The sequence below is a fragment of the Oncorhynchus clarkii genome, chromosome 23 (genome assembly GCF_045791955.1).
Source record: "Oncorhynchus clarkii lewisi isolate Uvic-CL-2024 chromosome 23, UVic_Ocla_1.0, whole genome shotgun sequence".
NCBI classification, from domain to species: domain Eukaryota; kingdom Metazoa; phylum Chordata; class Actinopteri; order Salmoniformes; family Salmonidae; genus Oncorhynchus; species Oncorhynchus clarkii.
This window is the reverse complement of record NC_092169.1, coordinates 43,591,482-43,615,530: the sequence shown is the minus strand read 5'-3', so window position 1 is coordinate 43,615,530 and position 24,049 is coordinate 43,591,482. Positions and strand designations below refer to the sequence as shown.

Below are 24,049 nucleotides of genomic sequence, written 5' to 3'. Positions count from 1 at the left end.
ACGTTGACTCAGCTGCAGTCAGCCCTGTACAGAGTAAGGTAGTTAAGAGTTAACGTTGACTCAGCTGCAGTCAGCCCTGTACAGAGTAAGGTAGTTAAGAGTTAACGTTGACTCAGCTGCAGTCAGCCCTGTACAGAGTAAGGTAGTTAAGAGTTAACGTTGACTCAGCTGCAGTCAGCCCTGTACAGAGTAAGGTAGTTAAGAGTTAACGTTGACTCAGCTGCAGTCAGCCCTGTACAGAGTAAGGTAGTTAAGAGTTAACGTTGACTCAGCTGCAGTCAGCCCTGTACAGAGTAAGGTAGTTAAGAGTTAACGTTGACTCAGCTGCAGTCAGCCCTGTACAGAGTAAGGTAGTTAAGAGTTAACGTTGACTCAGCTGCAGTCAGCCCTGTACAGAGTAAGGTAGTTAAGAGTTAACGTTGACTCAGCTGCAGTCAGCCCTGTACAGAGTAAGGTAGTTAAGAGTTAACGTTGACTCAGCTGCAGTCAGCCCTGTACAGAGTAAGGTAGTTAAGAGTTAACGTTGACTCAGCTGCAGTCAGCCCTGTACAGAGTAAGGTAGTTAAGAGTTAACGTTGACTCAGCTGCAGTCAGCCCTGTACAGAGTAAGGTAGTTAAGAGTTAACGTTGACTCAGCTGCAGTCAGCCCTGTACAGAGTAAGGTAGTTAAGAGTTAACGTTGACTCAGCTGCAGTCAGCCCTGTACAGAGTAAGGTAGTTAAGAGTTAACGTTGACTCAGCTGCAGTCAGCCCTGTACAGAGTAAGGTAGCTAAGAGTTAACGTTGACTCAGCTGCAGTCAGCCCTGTACAGAGTAAGGTAGTTAAGAGTTAACGTTGACTCAGCTGCAGTCAGCCCTGTACAGAGTAAGGTAGTTAAGAGTTAACGTTGACTCAGCTGCAGTCAGCCCTGTACAGAGTAAGGTAGTTAAGAGTTAACGTTGACTCAGCTGCAGTCAGCCCTGTACAGAGTAAGGTAGCTAAGAGTTAACGTTGACTCAGCTGCAGTCAGCCCTGTACAGAGTAAGGTAGTTAAGAGTTAACGTTGACTCAGCTGCAGTCAGCCCTGTACAGAGTAAGGTAGTTAAGAGTTAACGTTGACTCAGCTGCAGTCAGCCCTGTACAGAGTAAGGTAGTTAAGAGTTAACGTTGACTCAGCTGCAGTCAGCCCTGTACAGAGTAAGGTAGTTAAGAGTTAACGTTGACTCAGCTGCAGTCAGCCCTGTACAGAGTAAGGTAGTTAAGAGTTAACGTTGACTCAGCTGCAGTCAGCCCTGTACAGAGTAAGGTAGTTAAGAGTTAACGTTGACTCAGCTGCAGTCAGCCCTGTACAGAGTAAGGTAGCTAAGAGTTAACGTTGACTCAGCTGCAGTCAGCCCTGTACAGAGTAAGGTAGTTAAGAGTTAACGTTGACTCAGCTGCAGTCAGCCCTGTACAGAGTAAGGTAGTTAAGAGTTAACGTTGACTCAGCTGCAGTCAGCCCTGTACAGAGTAAGGTAGTTAAGAGTTAACGTTGACTCAGCTGCAGTCAGCCCTGTACAGAGTAAGGTAGTTAAGAGTTAACGTTGACTCAGCTGCAGTCAGCCCTGTACAGAGTAAGGTAGTTAAGAGTTAACGTTGACTCAGCTGCAGTCAGCCCTGTACAGAGTAAGGTAGTTAAGAGTTAACGTTGACTCAGCTGCAGTCAGCCCTGTACAGAGTAAGGTAGTTAAGAGTTAACGTTGACTCAGCTGCAGTCAGCCCTGTACAGAGTAAGGTAGTTAAGAGTTAACGTTGACTCAGCTGCAGTCAGCCCTGTACAGAGTAAGGTAGCTAAGAGTTAACGTTGACTCAGCTGCAGTCAGCCCTGTACAGAGTAAGGTAGTTAAGAGTTAACGTTGACTCAGCTGCAGTCAGCCCTGTACAGAGTAAGGTAGTTAAGAGTTAACGTTGACTCAGCTGCAGTCAGCCCTGTACAGAGTAAGGTAGTTAAGAGTTAACGTTGACTCAGCTGCAGTCAGCCCTGTACAGAGTAAGGTAGTTAAGAGTTAACGTTGACTCAGCTGCAGTCAGCCCTGTACAGAGTAAGGTAGTTAAGAGTTAACGTTGACTCAGCTGCAGTCAGCCCTGTACAGAGTAAGGTAGTTAAGAGTTAACGTTGACTCAGCTGCAGTCAGCCCTGTACAGAGTAAGGTAGTTAAGAGTTAACGTTGACTCAGCTGCAGTCAGCCCTGTACAGAGTAAGGTAGTTAAGAGTTAACGTTGACTCAGCTGCAGTCAGCCCTGTACAGAGTAAGGTAGTTAAGAGTTAACGTTGACTCAGCTGCAGTCAGCCCTGTACAGAGTAAGGTAGTTAAGAGTTAACGTTGACTCAGCTGCAGTCAGCCCTGTACAGAGTAAGGTAGTTAAGAGTTAACGTTGACTCAGCTGCAGTCAGCCCTGTACAGAGTAAGGTAGTTAAGAGTTAACGTTGACTCAGCTGCAGTCAGCCCTGTACAGAGTAAGGTAGTTAAGAGTTAACGTTGACTCAGCTGCAGTCAGCCCTGTACAGAGTAAGGTAGTTAAGAGTTAACGTTGACTCAGCTGCAGTCAGCCCTGTACAGAGTAAGGTAGTTAAGAGTTAACGTTGACTCAGCTGCAGTCAGCCCTGTACAGAGTAAGGTAGTTAAGAGTTAACGTTGACTCAGCTGCAGTCAGCCCTGTACAGAGTAAGGTAGTTAAGAGTTAACGTTGACTCAGCTGCAGTCACCCCTGTACAGAGTAAGGTAGTTAAGAGTTAACGTTGACTCAGCTGCAGTCAGCCCTGTACAGAGTAAGGTGTTTGTTTAAAACTCCTCAGGTGGTGCTATGGTGAAGTGAACCAAAGGTCAACAAGTCTAGTTAGAATTCCAGCACATAGCTAGAGACTGTGACCCTCATATGAGCTTAGACAGAACCCATGTCCTAATGTAAACAACAGTTAGAAATTCTGAAAAACTATTTTTGAAAACAAAAATTAGGTTTCTGAGTGGTTTGTACATTAGACAACAAGCCAAATGAGGCTCTCCAATATGGGCTGGAAGAACAAGCATTCAAATAATGAACGTTACACAGTACTTGCCTCGCATTATCTGATTACTGCACAGATTGTTTTTATTTTTACCATAGACACGGCTAAATCAAAGAGATGGTAAATCCCACATCGGAAAGTTGACTCAATCTCATATGCTAAATTAATCTGAGTTTACATACTGTACACTTACCATGGGAAAGGTCAGAGTAAACCAGGTTAATAAAACAATGATATAACAACATAAGCCCTCCTGGTAATCAAGAGGGCTTCATCTTCCACAGTCGTCCATGTAGAAGCTGTGTCAGCCCTAGGATCATGGATATAAGGCAGTGGAAAGTCAATGAGTATTCTTTGAGGGAAGTCAGCTCTGTCTCCAGTGCAGCTCACGTTGGTAAAGCAAAAATAGCATGGGGTCATTGAGGCCTAACCTACACATAACTCAGATACTCCAGACCAGACCTGCGTCCATATTCCAGTCACTGTTTTCCTTACTGCCCCTGAAGTCTGTTAACGTGCTGACATGGAAGCAAAATTGGAACCTATGCGTCCGTCCTGTCACACACACAGATAGAGGCTAAACCACACAACAGTACTTCTTCCACCATGATTTAGAAAGCTTCTTCATCTTGTCTGGAGTCCGTCTTTTCAGTCGATGCTGCTGCTGCTGACTGTCGGAGTGCTGGATGCTGGCCACGATGGCTGCGTCAAACACCTCTTTGAGGTTCTTCTGGGTGAGTGAGGAGCACTCCATGTATGACACGGCCCTCATGTCCTCGGCACACTGCTGGGCCTCCTGGGGCTCCACTGGCCTCTCTTTGTACTTGGCCAGCTCAATCAGAACATTAACATCCTCCCGCAGGTCTGACTGGGTGCCCACCAGAACCACCGCCGCCTGCGGGCAGTGCCGGCGAATCTCCAGCACCCATTTCTCTGTTACGTTCTGGAAGGAGGAGGGGCTGACGACACTGAAGCACAGCAGGAAGACGTCTGCGTTGGTGTAGCAGAGCGGACGCAGCTTGTCAAACTCATCCTGCAGGGAGGAATGGAGAGGAGAGGGGGGTTCATGACACGACATGATAACAAGCAGAACCAAGAATGGGCAAGCTCAACTCAATAGCCCTCCTTGTGAAAAGGTCTTTGAGTACACTCAGAAAAAAAAGGTGCCATCTAGAACCTAAAAGGGTTATTTGGCTGTCCCCATAGGAGAATCCTTTGAATAACCTTTTATGGTTCAAGGTAGAACCCTTTCCACAGAGGGTTCAACATGGAACCCAAAAGGGTTCTACCTAACACCAAAAAGGGTTCTACCTGGAACCAAAAAGGGTTCTCCTATGGGGACAGCCGAAGAATCATTTTTTCCAAGAGTGTATAGGGTTGACAAGGGCATCATCATAGCCAAGAGAAGGAAAATCCTGCCCTCATTGGCTATGTCACCATGTGCATGTCTGTAACTAGTGGCGCCTCAGCCTCATGACAAAGTGTCTCTGGCAAGCAGGAACACACAATCTGTGTCCACAACCTGAAAACCCATGACACCTGTATCAGTTTCAGTTAGCGTGACATGCCGTAGTGGTTCTGATTAGGGACAGCTCTTTCAGCGTAGCCTACAGTTGATTTTAATTTCCTCTAATGTTGCCGACTGACATGCAATTTAGTAATGAAGGTACTGTTCATGCCGACCAGCATATAATACACTAGCATGAAGGCTAAATAGAAAAACTACCAATAGCTACATTGTAGAGAAAGAGCATTGTTAAATTGCTAGAACATGACTATATTATAGATTTAAATAATTACCCTGAACATAAAATATAAACGCAACATGCAACAATTTCAAAGATTTTACTGAGTTACAGTTCATATGAGGAAATTAGGCCCTAATCTATGGATTTGACATGACTGGAAAGGGGTGCAGCCATGGGAGGGCATAGGTCAACCAACTAGAAAGCCAGGTCCAGCCAATCAGAATAAGTTTTTCCCCACAAAAGGGCTTTATTAAAGACAGAAATACCCCCCTTTGCCTGATCCTGCAGGCAAAGAAGCCGGATATGGAGGTACTGGGCTGGTGTGGTTACACATGGTCTGTGGTTGTGAGGCCGGACTGCCAAATTCTCTAAAATGATGGAGGCAGCTTATGGTAGAGAAATTAACATTCAAATATCTAGCAACAGCTCTGGTGGAAATTCCTGCAGTCATCATGTCAATTGCACACTCCCTCAAAACTTGAGACATCTGAGGCATTGTGTTGTGTAACAAAACTGCATATGGCCTTTTATTGTCCCTAGCACAAGGTGTACCTGTGTAATGATCATGCTGTTTAATCAGCGTCATGATATGCAGCACCTGTCAGGTGGGTGGGTTATCTTGGCAAAGGAGAAATGGTCACTAACAGGGATGTAAACAAATTAGTGCACAAAATTAGAGAGAAACAAACTTTTTGTGCATATGGGAAATATCAGGGATTTTTTATTTCAGCTCATGAAAACAACACTTTATATTTTTGTTTAGTATACATAAGACCATGAACCATAGTCCACACTTTGTCTGCCCCTGGAGCGGTGACATCTTTATATCACCAGTTAAAGAGCCCCTGAGTGGAGTGGTGACATCATTTATATCACCAGCAAGAGTCCCTGAGTGGAGTGGTGACATCATTTATATCACCAGCAAGAGTCCCTGAGTGGAGTGGTGACATAATTTATATCACCAGCTAAAGAGCCCCTGAATGGAGCAGTGACATAATTTACATTGCCAGTTAAAGAGCCCCTGAAGAGAGCAGTGACATAATTTTACATCACCAGCTAAAGAGCCCCTGAATGGAGCAGTGACATAATTTTACATTGCCAGCTAAAGAGCCCCTGAATGGAGCAGTGACATAATTTACATTGCCAGTTAAAGAGCCCCTGAATGGAGCAGTGACATAATTTTACATCACCAGCTAAAGAGCCCCTGAATGGAGCAGTGACAAAATTTACATCACCAGTTAAAGAGCCCCTGAAGGGAGCGGTGACATCATTTACATTACCAGTTAAAGAGCCCCTGAACGGAGCGGTGACATCATTTACATTACCAGTTAAAGAGCCCCTGAATGGAGCAGTGACATCATTTACATTACCAGTTAAAGAGCCCCTGAAGGGAGCAGTGACATCATTTACATTACCAGTTAAAGCCCAAGTGGAGCGATGACATCATTTATATCAGGTATAAGTGTGTGCTTATCTTCGCTAATATGTGTTTAGCCATTTTATCTGGCAAACTTATTACACAACGTTCATATTACATTTGCACATCTCCAATACATCTAGTTCTATAGGAGGCAAGATAACGGTGGCATTCCACTGAGATTATATTTTGTTGTTAATTGACAAAAGTGCATTCTATCACTCTCTCTCTCATCTGTTTCTCTGATACACCCAGCTTGTGTGTACCCATTGCTTCCTGAGATTTTAATAGTGCATTTCCCTCCTCAGATGGTAGCAGCAAAGGGTCTCCAGATCATTTCTGATTGGCTGGGAGTTAATTAGTGGTATCAGGAACCCAATGAGGTCAACAACATCCCCAGGAAGAGTAGCTGCTGCTTCAGCAACAGCTAATGGGGATCCCAATAAAATAGAAAAACATTGACAGTGAGGGATCCTGTATTTGGTATTCAGACAGTCTTCTGCATGCTTAGTATGCTAATTACATGGACTCAGTTATGCCCAGAGGAGCAGGGTGACATTGAGCATTGAAAAGGTAATAACTATTATTTTGTTGAATTGGCTCAGCCATTATCTCATATTTGTAGCACATCATGGGGTTGGGCGGGCAGGTGGTGCATGTGCTTTCACAATTATTTTGGACTGTTTCATGAAAGCAAAATATTAATGCAAACGGAAATGTCATCTTGATTATATTTCAATGTAACAAAGTTATAACTATGATATTGCTTGCATTGTCTTGTAAAACATTATTTCAAAACAATTGAAAAGATCATTGGTGTCTAATGAAAAGCCCATCGCCTCAGAGCCTCGCTGCTCTTTCTGCAAAGAGACAAAGCAGAACCCTATGAACCCCCAGAGCTCAGCCTCCAGCCAGGGACTCTCTCTGTGTCTAGACAGAACCACTCTGGATCTCTCTTTGCCTGCTTTCCTGGGCTGTTTTCCACTGCGGACTCTCTCCAGCCTGCTCTGCTCCTCAGAAACAGACCCATCTCGCGTTTCCTTTCCAGGCTCAGATTCAATTCATTACACTTATAAAGTTTCCTCTCTGTAATCCCCCCAAGCTTGTTACCCCCTCACATGTGGGGAAGACAGTATTTATCTGAGTAAGCTCATTTCTGGTGCAGACTCATGACTGGACAAAAACACTACTGTAGAGCATCAATTTAGACAGACAGATCCCTTATCTTCCCTACACTAGTAGACCATTTGAACCCATTCCGTACGTGTAGTTGCCTAGGGGGTTAGAAGACGTTTGAGACATTTAGGAACAGCAAAAAGGTCAACTTGTTTATTTTTAATGAATCCTTTACACTTCCAGGGTTGTAGCGATCACATGAAACTGGCCTATAGGTGTATTTGAATGACAAACCTGCCCAGCTGTGTCACAAAGCTGCAGTTTCACTGGCTTGCCATCAACTGCCACAACCGCTGAAAGAAAAAAATACAACAAATTATACATTTAAATCAGCCAATATAACAAAGAATAAATTGGTAACCACAACGCAATTAAATACTGTTAAGGCCAGAATAGTGTTGTTATGGACAAACTATTGAGTATAACAATTACCATAGTGTTCCTGTTGCCAATGTAAGGCAGCAAAAAAAAAAATACTTCGATTGTTGTAAGTCAGGCAGAGTTCAAATATAGAATTCATAGAAAACAATACCTGTTTTTCAGGTAACACCTGTGCTGTTAAAAGTGCCAGATAAAAACAATTAATTGCATAGCCCAATAGGACCACAACAGGTCCTAATAGTCTACCCGACTTAAAAAAGGCACATATTTGTCAAGTTACCTGAAAAATTATCAAAGGCAGTTGGGACATATTTAGTTGGATATCCATTTGTGGTGTAGCTGACAATCAAGCTCGTCTTCCCAACTGCGCCGTCACCGACAAGCACACACTTCACTTTGCGCTCTCCGCCACCCGGCCGACACTTGGAGCCCGAAAACGACTCTCTGCTCCGAACCCTCCGAGGAGGAACCGGTGGGACCGCCGCCGACACCGCTACAGGTTTATAATCTCCGTCGCCCTGGGGTGGCATCGCCTTGTGGTATCGCCAATGGAACTGTCCAGCAACCAGTTAATCCTAGTTACGCCAAACGATTAGTTTCCTAGATTGGACATCAACGGGACTTTCACAAGAACTGTCCCTTATATTCTGTAGTGTTCCATGGCTGGAAAAAGGTTTGCCTTTCTACAAAGACGATGTAGACACCTTGATGACAATCCCCATTGTACAGAAATAAATTCCTCAAGCAATAAATCCAATAGGTGAAAATGTTTCCACCCCGTATGAATAGAAATGTATTTCCTGAATATTTTCGAAAGTTGTAGTTTGCACTCTTCTCACCTACTCAGCCCTATGACTCTAAAAAAAGCTCAGCCTTCTACTCGTGAGCAACATGACATCATCAAACACCACTGAGTCAGAAAAAACGTTGCACCATTGACCAATAGCAACAAGCAAGCCCCCCCCCCCCGTAGATTGCAAAAATATCATACTCTGGGGGTAGAATTTGATTATTTTTGTGCAAATTTTTTTTTTTTTTTTATGAACTAATTTGTAAGGCTTCGTCTGTTCAATGGTTTCCAATGCTCTACTATTGATGGTTAAATTGTTACATAAATTGGGCACAATTCTTACAATTGTATCCCTCAACCTGTTTGATCTCACCAACAATACTTCTCTCGGATGAAATGGCTGAGCGATGATACAGTAGTTCAAGTCTGCCATCTTGTGGACTGTGACATGAAAGACGCTATATTGAAAATCTCTAAGAACTAATTCGTATTTACAATGACGGCCTACACCGGGCAAACTGTCCCCTAACCCGGGCGACGCTGGGACAATTGTGCGCCACCCTATGGGACTCTCGAGCCCTGGTATCTTTCAAAAATAGAGTGGTGTCATCTGCAAGCTCGCATGATAATATCTGTCAACAATAGAGATCCATTTTATATCGCTGGATTTAAAAAAAAAAAAACAGGTAAGAAGTTGGGTTGCAAGCAGGAAGAGGTCAATCGAAATTGGGCATCCTTGCCTAATTCCTCTTTTCAAATCAAAGAAGTGACATGCTTTAATTTAATGGAACTGGTCCCATTCATATAAATAATTAATAGTGCTACAAAATAATTCCCCAAAACCAAATTTCTCAAGGGAGAGAAATAGAAACTCAAGTTCCACCGTATGAAGGCTTTATAAAAGTTGAATTATACAATGAAGCTATCATGGAAGTTTAGATCAGAATAGTTAATAAGGTCTAACACCAGTCGGATATTATTAGATATATGTCTATTCCTCATGAAGCCAGATTGGGTATCTTCTATAATTGAGCCCAACTTTGCCTTCATTCTTTTTGCAAATATAGAGGCTAATATTTTGTAGTCGTTATTGAGCAGACAGATTGGACGCCAATTATCGAGAAGCAAATATGTATTGGGCTTAGGTATTAATATAATCAGACCTTGAGTCAAACTGGGAGAGTATTATTTGCAATGCTTTTAGAAAAGACCTCCAACAGAAATGGGGCTAACTGTTGATAAAACGTTTGTAAAACTCAGCAGATATACCATCAGTCCCAGGAGACTGATTTTTAAGATGTTCATTTATTCGATTGAACTCTTCAACTATAATAAGGTCATCACACTGTTCCCTCTCTAGTGTTTTAATTGCAAATAGGCGATATGGCAGGAGCGCGAGTTACACGGAACGTTTGCCTTCTAAAAGTACTGTTCCACTCCGGACATTTTTAAAAGCTACAACAGTGACGCACGTTGGAATTTGTTGTGACAGACAGCTAGCCAGCGATTGAAAGAGTACGATCAAATTAACGTTATTAGTACGATCAAATTAGTAAAATTAACACTATGGCAGAAACAGGGGTTGCTCTTGGCTTTTTGGAGGAGGCCGAAAACTGGCAACTACAGAGTCATCAGTTCCCCAGCAAAGTTGGAGGCAAACCTGCATGGTTGAGTCAGTTGGACATCCCAGGTCTTCCCGAGTTAGAATGTGGGAAATGCCATCTTCCTACCGCATTTCTCATGCAAGTTTACGCTCCAATAACTGGACAGGATAGAAGTTTTCACCGAACTCTTTTTGTATTCTGCTGCAAGACACCAGACTGCTATTCACGAAACGACAGCCGTTGTCTGAAAGGTAAATGGCTGTTAGCAAACTAGCTATTGCATTTCCATCAACATCACACCCATAGTCACATGGTCAGGGAAGGAGAGGGGCACACTAAAAGGCTGGGATTATCCACCGCTCCCACCAGTGTAAAGTTAGCTACAGCGGTGCAACAGTTGGAGTGGGGTTTGAATTTGCAAACCTGTTAGAGGGCAAGCACATTACCACAGATGGAGCAATGAGCCAGATATTTCACCGATTGGATGTGTGAAGCATCCGGTTGGCGTTTCCACTCACTACCAAATATGGTGAGAGGAAGCCCAGTGGTCGGCAGTGGAATATGGTGAGGAAGCCCAGTGGTCGGCAGTGGATTTTGGCCGACATAATGCCAATTTACTCAAGGATGAAACGTTTGACGTCAATAGTTTTCTGTTCTCAAAACTATAATCAAACAGGGTGGACTAAGTTTAGTAGATTTGACCTTTTTCCAAAGTAAAAAAAAAAAAGTTTAGAAGTAGTGCACGTTGAGTTATTTCACACGTGCACTTCAGAGTAGGCGTTCCCTAACAGAAAATGCAAATACATGCTACAACGCACCAATAGGATCTCGCTAGCTCCTGCTTGGCTCTGCCCCCTCCGACTCATTTGCTCCCTTTTAAAATGCCAGGCTTTGGCCATAGGCGAGTTAAACAAATCTTTGACACTACCAAAGGTCCAGATCCATCCCTTGGCAAGAGGAGGCGGTTTGGTAGTTGCAAAAAGCTGCTGGGATCCATAGTGAGCTCTCCTTATCCAGCTGAGCCTTGAGTGTAGTTATGATGTGCAACATTAGTGATTATAGGCAGGAATATTCCCGATCCACATCAACAGGACGCCCGATCCACATCAACAGGACTGCAGTAGTCAGTCCTGTTTTAAGTTCCTTGGCGTCCACATCACCAAGGACTTCACATGGACCAACACCCGTGTCAATATTTCCAAAGGCGGCTGATGAAATTTGGCATGCCCCCCCGGGACCTCTCCAAATACTGCTGCACCATCGAGTGTCCTGACCGGTTACATCACAGCCTGGGACAGGGAATTGCTCTGTCCACGACCTTCCAGCAGATGGTGAAGACAGCCCAGTACATCACTGGGGCCGTGTTCCCACCCATCGAGGACATCTACTTGAAACAATGCCTGAGGAAGTCCCACAGCATCATCAAGGACCCCACACACCTCAGCCACAAGCTATTCATTCCCTTACCATTGGGCATACAGTATTGGAGCCTGAGGTTTGATACTAACAGGCTCAGAGACAGTTTATATCTACAAGCCATTAGAGCAGTCTGCTGAACACTTGAACTGGACTGACCACCTGCTCTGACTCTGCACACACACCACAATGGCTGCTAGCAAACGCTTATTTACTATTGCTAATACTGCACAATTTAAACACTTATCCCCCAATTCCCTCTCTTCCCCAATACACATACATATTGGACTATAAAATTGTCTCTTCCTGTATTATACTTATGCTAAAATGTTTATTCTATTGAGACATTTATGTTCATGTTATTTTATTTCTTGTTGCATTGTCCAGAAGGAACCTGCAAGTAAGACGGCGTATACCATGTTTATCCTGTACATACGACTAATAAAACTAATGATGTTCCTCTGCTTTTATTCTGCTCAAGCTGACATTGAGATTACTCTTTTCTAGTATTTCGTAGCCAGTTGCCAAGGAGAAACGACTTTTATCCCTACAATCCTCCATCTGATGAAGACCCCAATTGGACTGAGCGTGACCCCTGTGTCCACAGTTCAGGGGTTAAACTATGCAAGCTCTGTGGCTGTCCTGGTCAAAAAGTTTGCTCTAAATGCCATGCAGTGTCCTACTGCAGCAAAGAACACCAGACCATAGACTGGAAACACTGTCACAAGAAAGAGTGTTGCAAACAAGGTAATTTATACTGCTACCATAAACTGTCACACTATTTGTAATAATGATGAAATTGTGTTTTATGCTCGCCTGAAACATAGAAATTCAACTTTCAATACATGTTTAGTGCCATCCAGTGCAGTGCCTTCCCCATTCCTGTTCCCCGAGTTGGAACTGGTCACAGAGCCTGAGGAACATCAGAAAGAAGAGTCTAGTCAAACGGTGGGGGATGCACAGAATAATGTGGAATGCTACTCCTTAGTTGATGGTAAGAAGTTGGACTGCATTGCATTTACATGCCTAGTCTTTTCAGATCCATTACGACACCAAAAGGAGGATGAGAGAAAATGTTGACGTTGGACCCAACCTAAATAGCAGTCTATACATGATTACAATTTCTGTTGTATAAAAGCATGCTTTCTATTCCACAGATTTGGCTGAGACAGAACTTGAAAACATGGCCATGCAAGAAACAGAAGATGGCAAAGTGTTCCAGAAGTTTAAACGGAGGATTGCATCAGAGCCACATCAGGTAACATAACTCTTCAAGCAGAATCCTCAGACATGAAGAGCATCAGAATTACTCAAATATATATTTGACCATCGTGTAGATAACTCTGAAATTAATCATTTTTTAATTGAAACAAATCGCTTGTGCACAGACGCACATCATTTAGGATGGTATCGTAGCTTCTGTCAAGACAGATGCAAAGACTCATATTTTTTTCTGTCACTGATCATTTGGACAAATCACGATTTCGCAGGTATTCACAGCTTTCGAATTTCATAAGGGGAGGTGACATTCGGCGAATGCTCTGGCTGAGTTTCCATTTAGCCGGGTGGAGACTTATTAGTATATTTTCATACATCTCCCTCAGAGCTTAATCAAGCATCTGATTAAATTATTATTTTAGTTCTGGGTTTCCTAAATTACTGAAGACCATAATATTGTGTTATTGTAGGTTTTGCGATATTTCAGAGATGGCTCTCCTCTTTGGGTTTCGTCTGAACATGTTCCTGTGGAGAAGGGCATCCCACATTGTTCATGTGGTTCCAGGCGTATCTTTGAATTTCAGGTATTTGCAACAGAAACCGTTTCTATTAAACAAATTCAGGTAGGTCCCTCAATTTCTTTGTTTAGATCCTAGAGTAAATGTTTTGTAGTGGTTTGCGACTAATGAATACACCCCGTAAGCCTAATCCTGGACTAAACCACACTTTCAGTGGAGATCTTTGATCCAGGACAGAACTTAATCTGGGTCCGGAAAACCAGACCTTAATGTTTCAAAGTCTAAGGCTTGCTGTTTATAAATGACAATGTGCTGATAGTGTTTTGCATCGCAACAGGTCATGCCCCAGCTACTGAATGATCTGAAAGTGGACAGCCCTGATGCCAGTATAGACTGGGGAACCTTGGCTGTCTACACATGTGCTGACAGCTGTGACCAAGGCAACAAGTACTCTTCTGAATTCATCTGGAAACAAGATTTCACAGAACAGAAATAATTGTATTAAAATCCAAATGTACCTAGTTAAGAAAATATTTAGTGGGGTTTTTGCATAGTTATACTGTCCCTTTGTCTCAGTGGCTATTTCCTTTCCTAGAGAAACTACGCATAAACAGCCACAATCTGTTCCAAATCGCTCATACATTTTGTTTTGAGGAATCTTACTTCAGGTTGTTACATTCTTACTTTATCACCATAAGCAAAAAACATGTCATTTGTTTTGCCATAGGACTAATAGTTTGCATAGCTTCAACTGGTTTAAAAACATTTATGTAATGCAATGTCCTTTTTTGTGCATTAAAGCTCAAATTAAAACATGTTAATGTCATGTGACATTGTGAGTCCATTCATGAAACTGGTCATGCTATCTCAAATCCATGTACAGTCATTCCCTGGATTGTTGTAAATCTTACCATACCCTGAAGACAAAGCTTTTTAAACTAAAGGAGGGAGATCAGAATTAGTAAGGAAACATTTAACTGTGCACAAGGTAGCAAAATAACATTTAAAACAAACAAATTACTGACAGGGCTTTCATGGTAGACCAAAAATACAGTGTGTAAAATGAAACAAAATCCATGGTGAATTAGGCTAGTTAGTCCATTATAGCATTAAAACATGAGGGTTCTTCAATCATGACCAAAAACTGAATGAGAAATAAGACATGAGGTACATACAGATGACTAATAACATTCCTAAGATGCAGACTAAGGCTGCATCATTAATGTTCCATTTTCTTGCCTTCAGTACCAGTCGTCCAAACAATGTTAAAATGATGACAAATTGGGTAGTTAAGCCTTGCTGCAATACAATCCCAAGTGAAATTCTTCATACAACAATGAAAAAGACTAAAAAACATTTAAATTATGAATCTTAAAATGTCTGTAGGGAATGTGTGGACAAAGATGCACTGAAAAACTGTAGGTTAACAATAAAACCTACTTTAGAAAAATTAAAGAGCCAGCCAAGACTGCCTTATTAAATAAGCAAGAGTCACTTAAAAAAAAAAAAAAAAACTGCTAAAATACAGCATTTCTCCAAGTATCACCTTTATCTACTCCCCCAGATTCAGATCTACTCATAAATACCATGCATGTCCAGTATGAAGAAAGTTAAAAGGTATTTTCGCGAGCCAATGCTAACTAGCATTAGTGCAGTGACTGGAAATCTACGGGTATCTGCTAGCATGCTAAAGCTAGTTAGCATTAACTCAAGAAACTACATTTAACTTCCTTCATACTGGAAACAGACATAAAAATGGTATCCACGAGGACATCTGACTAAGTAGATAAAAGGCCTCATTGCCAAAATCTCAGAAGTATCCCTTTAAGGGGAATAGGAGTGGTCCCTGCTTTGTTGATTAAACTGTACAGGTCCAATCAGAGTCCCAATGGAACGGGTCACAACAAAAGGACAAGTGTCCCCGTGACTATTAAAACAAATTTTAAAAATAATGTCAGACAAATATTTACGTCGTCTTCCTGAATCCTTTCAAGATCGGGTAGATGTTTTCAAATGCTTCATAAATTTCTCCTCTCACCTTTGCACCTTGAAATAAGCAGCAATAGTAAAATACGCAAGTTACATTTGACAAAAATTGACAACAAATTCCCTTTTTCTACCGTTGCTTGCCAAAGTATTCACCCCCTTGGCATTTTTCCTATTTTGTTGTCTTACAACCTGGAATTAAAATGTATTTTGGGGGGTTTGTATCATTTGATTTACACAACATGCCTACCACTTTGAAGATGCAAAATATTTTTTAAATATGAAACAAGACAACAAAAAACTTGTGTGCATAACTATTCACCCCCCCCCAAAGTCATTACTTTGTAGAGCCACTTTTTGCAGCAATTACAGCTGCAAGTCTCTTGGGGTATGTCTCTATAAGCTTGGCACATCTAGCCACTGGGATTTTTGCACATTCTTCAAGGCGAAACTGCTCCAGCAGTTGGATGGGTTCTCAATTGGATTGAGGTCTGGGCTTTGACTAGGCCATTCGAAGACATTTAAATGTTTCCCCTTAAACCACTCGGGTGATGCTTTAGCAGTATGCTTAGGGTCATTGTCCTGCTGGAAGGTGAACCGCGATCCCAGTCTCAAATCTCTGGAAGACAAATAGGTTTCCCTCAAGAATGTCCCTGTATTTAGCGCCATCCTACAATTCTGACCAGTTTCCCAGTCCCTGCCAATGAAAAACATCCACACCACCATGCTTCACTGTGGGGATGGTGTTCTCAGGGTGATGTGGTGTTGGGTTTTTACCAGACACCAAACATGTTTGCTAATTTTTTTCTTTAAGCAATGGATTTTTTCTGGACACTCTTCCGCTCTGTGGAGTGTATGGCTTAAAGTGGTCCAATGGACAGACACTCCAATCTCCACTGTAGAGTTTTGCAGCTCCTGCAGGGTTATCTTTGTTGCCTCTGATTAATGCCCTCCTTGCCTGGTCTGTGAGTTTGGTGGGCAGCGCTCTATTGGCAGGTTTGTTGTGCCATATTCTTTCAATTTTTTAATAATGGATCTAACGGTGCTCCGTGGGATGTTCAAAGTTTCGGATATTTTTTATAACCCAAACCTAATCTGTACTTCTCCACAACTTTGTCCCTGACCGGTTTGGAGAGCTCCTTGGTCTTCATAGTGTCGCTTGCTTGGTAGTGGGGCATTTCAGAACAGAGATCATGTGACACTTAAATAAAGTCCACTTGTGTGCAATCTAACTTATTATGTGACTTCTGAAGGTAATTGGTTACACAATTTCTTATTTAGGGGCTTCATAGCAAAGGGGTGAATACATATGCACGGACCACTTTTCCATATATCTTTTTTTAAACAAGTTTGTTTCTAAATTTCACTTCACCAATTGACTTTGTGTTTGTCCATTACATGAAATCCAAATCTATTTAAATTACAGGTTGTAATGCAACAAAATAAAAACACCAAGGGGGTGAATACTTTTGCAAGGCACTGTATGTCATTAGGAAAAGGAGAAAAACTCACCTGTTAATACAACTTTGCCTGAAACGAATATCAACAGGACAATTCTGGGTTTGATCATTCTATAGATTAGCCCAGGGAACAACTCCGGTTCATAACTGAAAAACATGATCTTTGCTCTCAGTACTAAATCACTTTAGGAATACCAAACGCAGTATTATAAATTATAAATAATGAACAAAATGACAGAATTCCAAGTATGACAATGCATCTCCTCAGCTATTACAGACTTTAATATTGCAGTAGTGAATTTTACAAACCTGCTAAACTGCTGGTGAGTTAGTACAAGTCCCTCTAACCGAATGGGGAATTTGACATCACAGCTGCCCACCATGTTCTGTATCTTGAAATCAAGGAATTTGGCTGGGAAGCCCAACTTCTGCACGACTCGGGCATATTTCCTGGCCGCCAGGCGGGACTGCTCTTCACTGGGAAGGGGAAGAGGGAGCATGATACCTTTAAATAGATGTTCTCATATGTTTTGTGTTTTTTCTTTGTTGAAAGAAGATACTAACCTTTTGGCACCTGTGCACACCATTTTCCCAGAGCTGAAGATAAGTGCAGTTGTTCTTGGCTCTCGTATTCTCATGATAACAGCAGCAAATCGCTGTAAGACAAAGTTGTGAATTTGTTCAATAGAACAATGGTGTCTTGGTGGGACATTCTCGGACCAGAAGCAACATGCCTTTCAGGCGCATTCTAGTTGGCATTTTAGCTTGGTCCCATTTCACCTTTCCCTGGGTCCTGACAATGATTTGGAAAAGGTATGTAGAGCACTAGTTATTATATAGGATGAGCTGTGTATTCTCGACATGGGGTCTGAATTCTTTCCGAATCCCCTTTTCCACATGTATAGAATAAGGCTATAACGTAAAATTGATTAAATTGTCTCTTCAATCTACACACAATACCCCATATTGACAAAGCAAAAACAGCTTTTTAGAAATGTTTGCAAATATTTAAAACTGAAATATCACATTTACATAAGTATTCAGACCCTTTTCTCAGTATTTTGTTGAAGCACTTTTGGCAGCGTTTACAGCCTCGAGTCTTCTAGGGTATGACGCTACAAGCTTGGGGCACCTGTATTTGGAGAGTTTCTCCCATTCTTCTCTGTAGATCCTCTCAAGCTCTGTCAGGTTGGAAGGGGAGCGTCGCTGCACAGCTATTTTCAGGTCTCTCCAGAGATATTTGATCGGGTTCAAGTCCGGGCTCTGGCTGAAGCCACTCCTATATTGTCTTGGCTGCGTGCTTAGGGTCATTGTCCTGCTGGAAGGTGAACCTTCAATCCAGTCTGAGGTCTTCATCAAGGACCTCTGTCCTTTGCTCCTTTCATCTTTCCATTGATCCTGATGAGTCTCCCAGTTCCTGAAAATTATCCCCACAGCATGATGCTGCCACCACCATGATGCTGCCACCACCATGCTTTACCGTAGAGATGCTATTGGCCAGGTGATGAGCGGTGTCTGGTTTCCTCCAGACTTGACACTTGGCATTCAGGCCAAAGTTTAATCATGGTTTCATCAGACCAGAGAATCTTGTCACAGAGTCCTTTAGGTACCTTTTGACAAACTCCAAGTGGGCTATCATGTGCCTTTTACTGAGGAGTGGCGTCTCTTCATCTGGTCACGCTACCATAAAGGCCTGCTTGGTGGAGTGCTGCAGATATGGTTGTCATTCTGGAAGGTTTTCACAGAGGAACTCTGGAGTTGTCATAGTGACCATTGAGTTCTTTGTCACCTCCCTGACCAAGGTCCTTCTCCCCTGATTGCTCAGTTTGGCCAGGCAGCCAGCTCCAGGAAGAGTCTTGGTGGTTCCAAACTTCTTCAATTTAATAATGGAGAACACTGCATTCTTGGGGACCTTCAATGCTGCATTAATTCTTTGGTACCCTTCCCTAGATCTGTGCCTCGACACAATCCTGTCTCTGAGCTCTACAGACAATTCCTTCGACCTCATGGCTTGGTTTTTGCTCCGACATGCACGGTCAACTTTGGGACCTTATATAGACAGGTGTGTGCCTTTCCAAATCAGGGGTAGGGTAGCCTAGTGGTTAGCGCGTTAGATCTAGGGAAGGGTACCAAAGAATTAATGTTGCAAGTTCAAACCCCCGAGCTGACAAGGTACAAATCTGTCGTTCTGCCCCTGAACAGGCAGTTAACCCACTGTTCCTAGGCCGTCATTGAAAATAAGAATTTGTTCTTAACTGACTAGCCTAGTTAAATAAAGGTAAAAATTAAATTAAAAAAATCATGTTGAATTAAGGTGGACTCCAATCAAGTTGGAGAAACATCAAGGATGATCAATAATAACAGGATGCACCTAAGCTCAAGTTTGAGTCTCATAAATACTTGTGTAAATAAGGTATCTTTTTTTATTTGTAATAAATTTGCTTGAAATAAAACTTTATAAAAGATTCTGTAGATGAGGGAAAACATCTAATATAACCCATTTTAGAAAAAGGCTGTAACAAAATGTGTATAAAGTTAAGGGGTCTGAATACTTTATGAATGCACTAACTACATTTTAATAATTTAGCAGACAAACTTATCCTGAATGACTTACAGGAGCAATTAGGGTTAAGTGCCTTGCTGAAGGGCACAGACAGATTTTTCATCTAGTCAGCTCTGGGATTTGAACCAGCAACCTTTCGGTTACTGGCCCAACACTCTTAACCACTAGGCTACCTGACTACTGATGTGCATACCCATTACTTATATATTGTCCATACACACACACTGCATATTTATATTACGGACTGACATTGCTTCTTCAGATATTTCTTGATTATTTTTTGTCAAAGCCGGGGGGGATTATTTGTGTATTAAGCATTGTACTTTTGGACACACCCTGCTGGAGCTAGAATTAAGCATTTCGCTGCACCTGCTTTAACTTTACACTCGTACCCATATGCGGGTTGAAAACAGGAGATTTGCGCACTGATAAACAGCTAAATTGGAATGCAGTGGCTGTAGAGTAAAATGCCATACATGACATCAGAGCTCTGGCTTTGCGCTTCACAGCACTGAATGGGTTCAGAGCTTGAGCACTTCGCACAACAAGACATTGCCTCCATCCCTCCCGCAACTTTTGCACAAAAAAAATTGTGGTAAATGCTGTAAATTAAGAGGACTCAATGTATTTTCAAATATGAGATGTTGAGAACTATAATAAATGCCTCTGATGTCATACATCAATATTTACATATCTTGCATTACTCATCTCATATACTGTATTCTATGCTATCTATTGCATCTCAGCTTATGCCGCTCTCACATTGCTCACCCATATATTTATACATTGTTATTCCTTTCACTTAGACATGTGTGTATTAGATTTTTGTTGTGGAATTGTTAGATATTACTGCACTGTTGAAACTAGAAACACAAGCATTTCGCTACACTTGCAATAACATCTGCTAACCATGTGTATTGTGACCAACATAATTTGAAACAAGCAAGCCAAACCTGTGAGTCCAAATGTGCACTTCACATTTCTAGATCAAAAAACTCATATACAGTGTCAAGGTTTATGATCACAATGTTTAATGTACAGGATTACATGGGGACATACCCTGGGTTGTTCTGAACAGAATGTTAGTCTGTTGAAGAAAATTCACCGCGGCACACACACCTGAATGCACTCAAAATCCCTATGCGCACCAAAATGATGATCCGTTTCCCCGAATTGCATTGTGAAAGCCTAACACTGTTGTGTCCTATATTATAACTTAGCTAGTCATGTTGACAAGAGAACAGGTTTTCAAATGATGCCCATCTGACCCAGATTGCAATTTATAATGGACCACTTTTCAATTTCAGAAACAGTAATTGTGTGATTGCGGGAATGTGTTCCAAACAAAACAACCACAAGTGTGCTGCTCTAGTTCCTCAACGGCACAGCCAGGAGAGCTAAAAAAATTAAATAAAAAGCACCTTATAGTTTAAGACTCTTTTTGAGTCATAAAAGTGCATTGAAATTACTTAGGAATTGTGCACATTGGAGAGGTGTGTGGCCACTTGGAGACGACACCAGTTAGTCCTCTCAAAAAAACACTTGTCATTGTTTATGTTACTGAATGTATTCAGAGTATTTTCAGATTTAGTTATAGTACAGCAAATGTAAAATACACATCAAATCAACAGTGCAATGTTTAGATTCAGTCATGAGTCAGATGATACTGTTGCCAAAATTCCAATAACCTCTAAACTGTTCCCTTTCCATTGCTACCATGGTCAATTCACACGACGGTAAATGGTTAGCATCTGCTAATCTGTGTATGCAACAAATTAATAATAACAATATGCTTACCTTTGGATTGTACTCAGCATTTCTAGCTCGGAGTGCTATTGTTTTTAAGTCAAGTTTACAGCCCAAGTTCACAGTGGATACGATATTCCTAGAGAGAAGGAAATAAACCATGCAATCAGGATGGGAGATTCTCCTTATTGATATGGTCACATCACTATAAAAATCATATTCAAACCATCACTATTCACCTTAATCTTTTAGCTTCTTGTGTTTCAGGTTTATAGCAGTACCTACATAGTGGTTGAGACTAACACATTATTCAAGAACACTTACTGTAGTTGTGGGACAATCCCAGAGCTCTCAGAGGCAGGTGTGGCAGGTGTGATGGGTGTCATGGGGGTTAGCGGTGTAGTGGTGTAGAGAGGGGTGTTTCCTGGCAGTGTGGTGGTGGTGACCGTTTGGGAGTGATAAAGCTGTGGCGTCTGTCCCGAGCCCCCTGACACCCCACCCTGCTGAGTCGAAGCCTGCTGCTGCTGTTGTTGCCGATGCTGCTCCTCCAGGAGAGACAGGCTGTTGGTGTTCGTCACAGGTTGGGGAGTCAGACCACTGCCATAAGGCATCATGGGGCTGAAGATGGGCATTCCAGGTGTCATTGCCCCCTTTAAAAGACGTGAGAACAAGCCCTCCATTAGGCTAGTTGAATCTAGAACATGTGAGCAAAGCTGTCTTGTCAACAAAAACATCTCACCGACATGTATCATTAGTCAAATTAGTTACCTGAGGGGAGGCAAGACCCTGGAAAGGAGGCAAACTGTTGTTCTGCTCCATGTCCTCAAATTATGAAGGTGGGCAGTTGGTTGACCCTCTCAAAGGAAATAAATTCAGAGACCTAGGACTAGGAGCAATTCTGTATTTGAAAATGCCGACAAAAGTCATGTGTTGGAACGGAGCTTAGCAGGGAACCCCTTAGCTAGATAATTTTGACCTGAAAGAATATTAGAAGAAAAAAAACATACATAAAGTTAGCTAAGCATCGAGACCGGTGAAATTGATACCAAGTAACCCTGCTGTCAAGAAACTTGATCATGACTCAACTAGACCACATTATGCAGCAGTAGCTAGCGAAAAACTATTGACCGCTAACAAGCTAGTTAACAAACTTAGCCTTTGCAAACCTTCAGCTAGCTACAGACAGCAATAGTGGCGCACGAAATCCCTCTTAATATAGCTAGCACTAACATTACACATTGGAATAATTAAATCCAATGTTCACAGAACGCGTACAACTTGTTTGGCGCAAAAATCGCAACTGAATTGATGATTGGCAGAGCTGGCCAGTCTAACGTTAGCGTAGTATTTACGCTAGCTAGCTACTTCCATGTCAACACTCATGTGGTCATAAGTGTTTTGCACACTAAGTGGTGAGGTTGAGATGGGACAACATTTTCAAATACTCACCACGTCCCTAAAACGGCACTTAAAATGTCACATTAAAAACCTAGCCGCTGCTTTCACTGGTTCATGCGTTCACTCGCTCAAAAGTTATATCCGGTATGGTACTTAAACACTTCCGGTGTCAAAGTTCACATAACATTTTTGGTTATTTTATCTGGCATGAGCAAAGGCAAAGGTTATCCAAAATTCAAAACAGAAATTGCTGTTCAAGAAAAAACGGTTGGCATTATGCATTTTCTTTCGTGATTTTCTTTGCTTCAATCCCTGTTTCAGCAGTCCCCCTCAACCCTTACATATGTGGCAGCAGAAAAATTATCCCTGGTTTCTGGCCTTTGTCAGAAGCGTTACCCCTGGTTGCATAGGGGCAGTACCGATTTTAGCATGTACATCTTGGTGGAGCAAAAATATATATAAGTGGGACGCATGCCAGCAAAGCCACTACACAACACTAAATAATACATTCTTTCGTAGGACCATCGTTAAATCTCCTAGCTGTATCCCAAAACCATCATTATTAACGTTGCACGTGAAAACGCTCGTAATCTAACGCTTACCTCAGACCACTCGTAGAACAGCTAAACGCATCGGTCGATTATTTTTCGCCCTCCCGTGTAACTTTATACACAAGATATTCATGTGGTTTATTAGCCTCTGTTCCCGCCGATAACTTCAGAACAAAATTGACTACAAATAAAGTTGCCAATGTCTTTACAAATAAAACAAGCCAGCGACGTATAAAAAAAAGTTCAAATTCATATTAAAACCGAGATGACTGCAATAAAATAATACAATAGGTTATAGGCATACTTACATTAATTTGACAAATTTCATGCTCAATAAATTGAGTTATATTTTGCTACTTGTATGCTCTGTTGGCTAATGTGTCTATATTTCATGTGTAGCCTAGCGTGCGCAATGATCTTGATTTAGTGCATTATTTTAGGTTAAGCGTTAGAATAAGCCGACTCAATATTTGCAGCCATAGGTGATATCTTTCTTGGAGCTGATCCCTCCTCAGTATTGTGGAATAATTCTAGTGGTATGGTAATTGATAAGATCTGAATGGAGAAAACTGATCCGAGAGCAGCATTGTCGTTCTATCGATCCTATCAGTACCGACACATGCTTCAAAAACGCACTTAGCAAACGTTCGTTTTCTCTGCTTGTTGTTTTGGAAAATGTATGTTGTGCTGCGTTCAAAAACTAGTTGAAACTAGGAAATGTCCAACTTGCTGATTAATTAAACGCGGCACGTGTATAACAACAACCAGTTAGCAAATCTGAAATGTCAGTTTCCTAGTTCTGACTAGCATCTGAATACGGCATTACAGCTTCGGCGGGTGAACTCTTTGGAATTACCTGGATTTCAGCATTAATAAGTCATCAAATTTGATCTGATCTTCATCTAAGTCACAACAATAGACAAACAGTGTGCTTAAACTAATAACACACAAATTATTGCATTTTTCAAGTCTATATTGTAATGACCTGACTAGATCATAAAGGAACAATTGTCCAGACAGAGGATTGAGTTTACGATTTGACGGTTTATTA

General features: G+C 41.8%; 3 protein-coding genes across 3 annotated transcripts; 1 reads left to right on the top strand and 2 right to left on the bottom strand.

The window, feature by feature from the left end:
• Positions 1 to 3,073: 3,073 nt before the first annotated feature.
• Positions 3,074 to 10,126, bottom strand: LOC139382053 (rho-related GTP-binding protein RhoU-like). Its single transcript, XM_071126012.1, has 3 exons — positions 8,029 to 10,126; positions 7,602 to 7,660; positions 3,074 to 4,059 (listed from the first exon to the last, which is right to left on the bottom strand). Exons 1-3 carry the CDS (start codon positions 8,276 to 8,278, stop codon positions 3,604 to 3,606), a joined length of 765 nt encoding a protein of 254 aa, XP_070982113.1. The 5' UTR covers positions 8,279 to 10,126; the 3' UTR covers positions 3,074 to 3,603.
• LOC139382050 (programmed cell death 2) lies at positions 9,974 to 14,166 on the top strand. The gene is made up of 6 exons (XM_071126010.1): positions 9,974 to 10,393; positions 12,066 to 12,305; positions 12,412 to 12,552; positions 12,716 to 12,816; positions 13,247 to 13,360; positions 13,632 to 14,166. The coding sequence occupies exons 1-6, from the start codon at positions 10,105 to 10,107 to the stop codon at positions 13,788 to 13,790; spliced, it is 1,044 nt and encodes a 347-aa protein (XP_070982111.1). The 5' UTR covers positions 9,974 to 10,104; the 3' UTR covers positions 13,791 to 14,166.
• LOC139382051 (TATA box binding protein) lies at positions 13,961 to 23,011 on the bottom strand. Its single transcript, XM_071126011.1, has 8 exons — positions 22,499 to 23,011; positions 21,818 to 22,025; positions 21,374 to 21,699; positions 21,101 to 21,188; positions 17,305 to 17,396; positions 17,050 to 17,217; positions 16,793 to 16,887; positions 13,961 to 15,340 (listed from the first exon to the last, which is right to left on the bottom strand). Exons 2-8 carry the CDS (start codon positions 21,866 to 21,868, stop codon positions 15,261 to 15,263), a joined length of 900 nt encoding a protein of 299 aa, XP_070982112.1. The 5' UTR covers positions 21,869 to 22,025; positions 22,499 to 23,011; the 3' UTR covers positions 13,961 to 15,260.
• Between the last annotated feature and the right edge of the window lie 1,038 nt (positions 23,012 to 24,049).

Bases quoted from the DNA above. Each gene is read 5' to 3' on its own strand.
- LOC139382053 (XM_071126012.1), bottom strand. From the start codon at position 8,278: ATGCCACCCCAGGGCGACGGAGATTATAAACCTGTAGCGGTGTCGGCG. The intron at 7,661-8,028 runs GTAACTTGACAA...TTTTTCTTTCAG, and splicing joins TGCCTTTGATAATTTTTCAG to CGGTTGTGGCAGTTGATGGC. The intron at 4,060-7,601 runs GTTTGTCATTCA...TCCTCCCTGCAG, and splicing joins TTTGTGACACAGCTGGGCAG to GATGAGTTTGACAAGCTGCG.
- LOC139382050 (XM_071126010.1), top strand. From the start codon at position 10,105: ATGGCAGAAACAGGGGTTGCTCTTGGCTTTTTGGAGGAGGCCGAAAAC. The intron at 12,306-12,411 runs GTAATTTATACT...ATACATGTTTAG, and splicing joins GAAAGAGTGTTGCAAACAAG to TGCCATCCAGTGCAGTGCCT. The intron at 12,817-13,246 runs GTAACATAACTC...GTGTTATTGTAG, and splicing joins TTGCATCAGAGCCACATCAG to GTTTTGCGATATTTCAGAGA.
- LOC139382051 (XM_071126011.1), bottom strand. From the start codon at position 21,868: ATGGAGCAGAACAACAGTTTGCCTCCTTTCCAGGGTCTTGCCTCCCCT. The intron at 21,189-21,373 runs GTAAGTGTTCTT...CCTTCTCTCTAG, and splicing joins GGGATTGTCCCACAACTACA to GAATATCGTATCCACTGTGA. The intron at 17,397-21,100 runs GTAAGCATATTG...TTTGTCTTACAG, and splicing joins ATGCTGAGTACAATCCAAAG to CGATTTGCTGCTGTTATCAT.